The 3,681-nt window shown below is 60.8% G+C and overlaps 1 protein-coding gene across 1 annotated transcript in view; it reads right to left on the reverse strand.

Moving 5' to 3' along the window:
* Positions 1–238: 238 nt before the first annotated feature.
* Positions 239–3,681, reverse strand: part of SLC4A1 (solute carrier family 4 (anion exchanger), member 1 (Diego blood group)) — a 28,678-nt gene continuing 25,235 nt past the window's right edge. The window contains 1 exon segment of the mRNA XM_014956536.1: positions 239–319. Coding sequence (XP_014812022.1) covers positions 239–319 — 81 coding nt within the window.

A 3,681-nucleotide genomic window follows, 5' to 3' on the forward strand; every position in this document is an offset into this window, starting at 1 on the left:
TTTTTTAGTTTTGTGCAAATCCTACCTACGGAAGCAACGGCGTAAATTTTTTTTTTTTTTTTGGTGTTTTTAGCACGATTATCTTAATTGCAAATATCTAACTACCTAACCCCCCCCCCCTCGCTGGGCTATTTACATCCCGACCCCCGGGAGATGCTGTGAGCGGCCGCGAGTCCTCGTTACCACTGGAAGTTCGTCTGGGGAAGAGGGGCTGGGCAGGTCGGGTGGTGACGAGCCCTTAGCTGGGCATCTGCACCTCGTTGTACACATCCGTGCCCTCCGCCTCTTCGAAGGTCACCACCGCGTCGTCCGCGTCCAGCTGGAGGGACAGGAGAGGGGGTTAGGTGGGAGGGGGGACAGGGACAAGGACAGGGATGGAGATGGGGACAGGGACACAGAGAGGGACAAGGGTGAGGATGGGGATGGAGATGAGGATGTGGCTGGAGATGATGGGGATGGGGATGAGACGGGGATGGGGATGGAGGGGAGGATGGGGACAGGGATGGGGATGGGGATGGGGACAGGGATGGAGATGAGGATGCGGCTGGAGATGATGGAGATGGGACAGGGATGGGGATGGAGATGGGGACAGGGATGGAGATGAGGATGCGGCTGGAGATGATGGAGATGGGACAGGGATGGGGATGGAGATGGGGACAGGGATGGAGATGAGGATGCGGCTGGAGATGATGGAGATGGGACAGGGATGGGGATGGAGATGGGGACAGGGATGGAGATGAGGATGCGGCTGGAGATGATGGAGATGGGACAGGGATGGGGATGGAGATGGGGACAGGGATGGAGATGAGGATGCGGCTGGAGATGATGGAGATGGGACAGGGATGGGGATGGAGATGGGGACAGGGATGGAGATGAGGATGCGGCTGGAGATGATGGAGATGGGACAGGGATGGGGATGGAGATGGGGACAGGGATGGAGATGAGGATGCGGCTGGAGATGATGGAGATGGGACAGGGATGGGGATGGAGATGGGGACAGGGATGGAGATGAGGATGCGGCTGGAGATGATGGAGATGGGACAGGGATGGGGATGGAGATGGGGACAGGGATGGAGATGAGGGTGGGGATGAGGAGGAACCAAGAATGGGGACAGGATTGAGGACAGGGATGGTGACAAGGATGGAGACAGGGATGGGGGCTGGGATGAGTATGGGAATAAGGGCAGGGATGAGATTGGGAACAAGAATGGGAACAAGGATGGGGACAAGGATGGGGACAGGGACAGGGATGGTAAAAAGGATGGGGACAGGGATGGAGATGAGGATTGGGACCTGGAGGGGAAGAGGGATGGGGACAGGGATGGGAACAAGGATGGGGACGGGGATGGGGCTGGGATGGCTATGGAATAGGGGCAGGGAGGAGGCTGGGGACAGGGATGGGGATGGACAGAGGGATGAGCAGAGGGACAGGGACAGTACCACGGTGGCTTCCATCCCATGCCAGGGCTACGTACGCATTTGAGCTCAATGTCCCTGAAGATCCTGGGCAGCAGGAAGCGCCGCAGGGGCACGGTGAGGATGAGGACGAAGGGCAGCGCCAGCGAGGCCGGGGTGGACTTCACCACCCACAGCAGCGCGAGTACAATGATCTGGATGAAGGTGAACAGGTGCATCCTCCAAGTCTTCACCTGTGGGATGAGGAACCCAGAGGGGTCAAGGTTGTGGGTCCAGCACCGCGCACCCTTCCCGGGGTGCTGGGTGCTGGGGGGTGGCAGTACCAGTGGCCCAAAGAGCCCAACGAAGGTCAGCAATGAAGGAGGATGCTCTTTGGGGAGCCCCAAGCAGGCAGCACCATGGGGATGCCACAGCCCAGGACTCTCCCAAGCCCTCGGCCACCCAGCTGGGTGACACAGGGCTCACTCACCCGGGTGACGTAGGGCTCGTCGGGGTGGTATTTGGGTGGCATCAGCAAGAGCAGGATGCGGTCGAAGAGCTGGATGCCAAAGAGGGAGGTGACACCCATGTAGAGGAAGATGCCAAAGAGCACGGCCAACGGGATGTACTTCAGGATGGGCTCCATGAGGATGGAGACGCCTGCGGTGGAGAAGGAGAGGTCAGGGAGAGGAGTTGGGGGGCACCCAGCCCTCGCTGCTGGGGGTGGGGGGGCACCTCCCCAGCTCACCGATGAGCACGGCCACCAACAAGCCGCTGATGCGCTGTTCCTTGACCTCCAAGATCTGGGACTTCTCGCCAGGAGAGGAGGTCTTGGTCATGACGGTGAGGGCGTTGGCGTGGGTGATGGTGCGGACGGTGGTGGCGCTGAGCCAGGGCATGCCGAAGAGGGCAGCCAGGCCCCCCATGGCCACGATCAGCAGCAGGTCCAGGTGGAAGCCAGAGCCCTTCACCAGCTTCCTCTCGGGCTTGCTGACGATGAGACTGCCAGGGACAGAGCAGGGGGAGTTGGTGGTGGGACGTCTCCTTCCATCCCTGTCCCACCAGGCACCCCTCAACCCTCCCCTCCCACCCTATTATCCCCCCCAGGGTCCTCACGTTGTAATCTGCGTCTCGAGGAAGATGAGGATGAAGACCAGGAGGGCAGGCACCACAGAGGCGAACATCATCCAGATGGGGAAAGAGTTGTCCTTCCCCATGGGGTTGATAAACCAGCCCCGGGCAGATGAGTTGGTGACCTCCAGCCCTTTGGGGACGTTCAGTTTCTGGATGGGAGCAGAGATGAGGGGGTGAGGGGATGGGGACAAGCACCTAGGTCCATGTCCCCTTGTTGGGGGGGACACCCATTCCCATGCCCAGCCCTGCCCTCCTGCTGCTCCCGAACCTGCGTGTAGGTGTCCTGGATGAAGAAGTCAACCAGCGCCATGATGAAGATGGAAATGGGCACCCCGAAGTCCCCAATCAAGCGCCGGGCCTGTGGGGACACCATGACCACATTAAACACAACCCACCCACTCAAGGGGGTCCCCCCCCACCATGTCCCTGCCAGCAGCAAGCTCTAGCAAAGACCTCTGAAGGTCCATGCAAGGTCCATGCCCCTTCTGGGAAACTACACCCACCAAGCCCGGGGTTCACCCCCAGTGCTGCCCCCCAGGTCCAGTGGGGTGGGGGGGATGCCACTGTGCCCCCCCCCCAGTTCCTCACCACGCCAGGCAGGAAAGCGCTGTTCTTGAACTTGCGGAGGAAGAAGGCCAGGAAGAAGGTGCCGGCCATGAGGACGAGGGACAGCAGCGCCGTGTTGGGCTCCGGCACCTTGGGCTCAAAGGTGTCCTTCACGTTGTAATGTCGCTTCAGTGGGTGATCCTTGAAGATCTGGGGAGGGAAGGGGAGGAGGTCAGGGAGGATGGGACCACCCCCTGCACCCCTCCTGCCACGCTGGACCCCCATGGCACCATCCCGGCCAGTCCATGGGTGCAGGGTGACCGGTGAGGCTGGAGCTCGGCACACGGGGAGCAGGGGGGTATTTTGAGGCTTGTTTTTCTCCATGTTCCTTCAGAAATGGGGCCAGAGGAGGGACAGGGGGACACAGTGGGGACAGGTGAGTGTGGCCCCGCTGTGGACCATGGGTCACCCAGGGTGTTTGGAGCTGTGCTGAGCTTGTAGAGGGGTGCAACGGGGGCACCTCGGTGTGATGGGGGTCCAGGGTGTGATGGGGCACGTGTCCTGCCTGTCACCTCTCCAGCACCACAGATGTCCCTGTGGGCAACC

Source organism: Calidris pugnax, unplaced genomic scaffold, assembly GCF_001431845.1.
Source record: "Calidris pugnax isolate Ruff unplaced genomic scaffold, ASM143184v1 scaffold167, whole genome shotgun sequence".
Classification (NCBI taxonomy): Eukaryota; Metazoa; Chordata; class Aves; order Charadriiformes; family Scolopacidae; genus Calidris; species Calidris pugnax.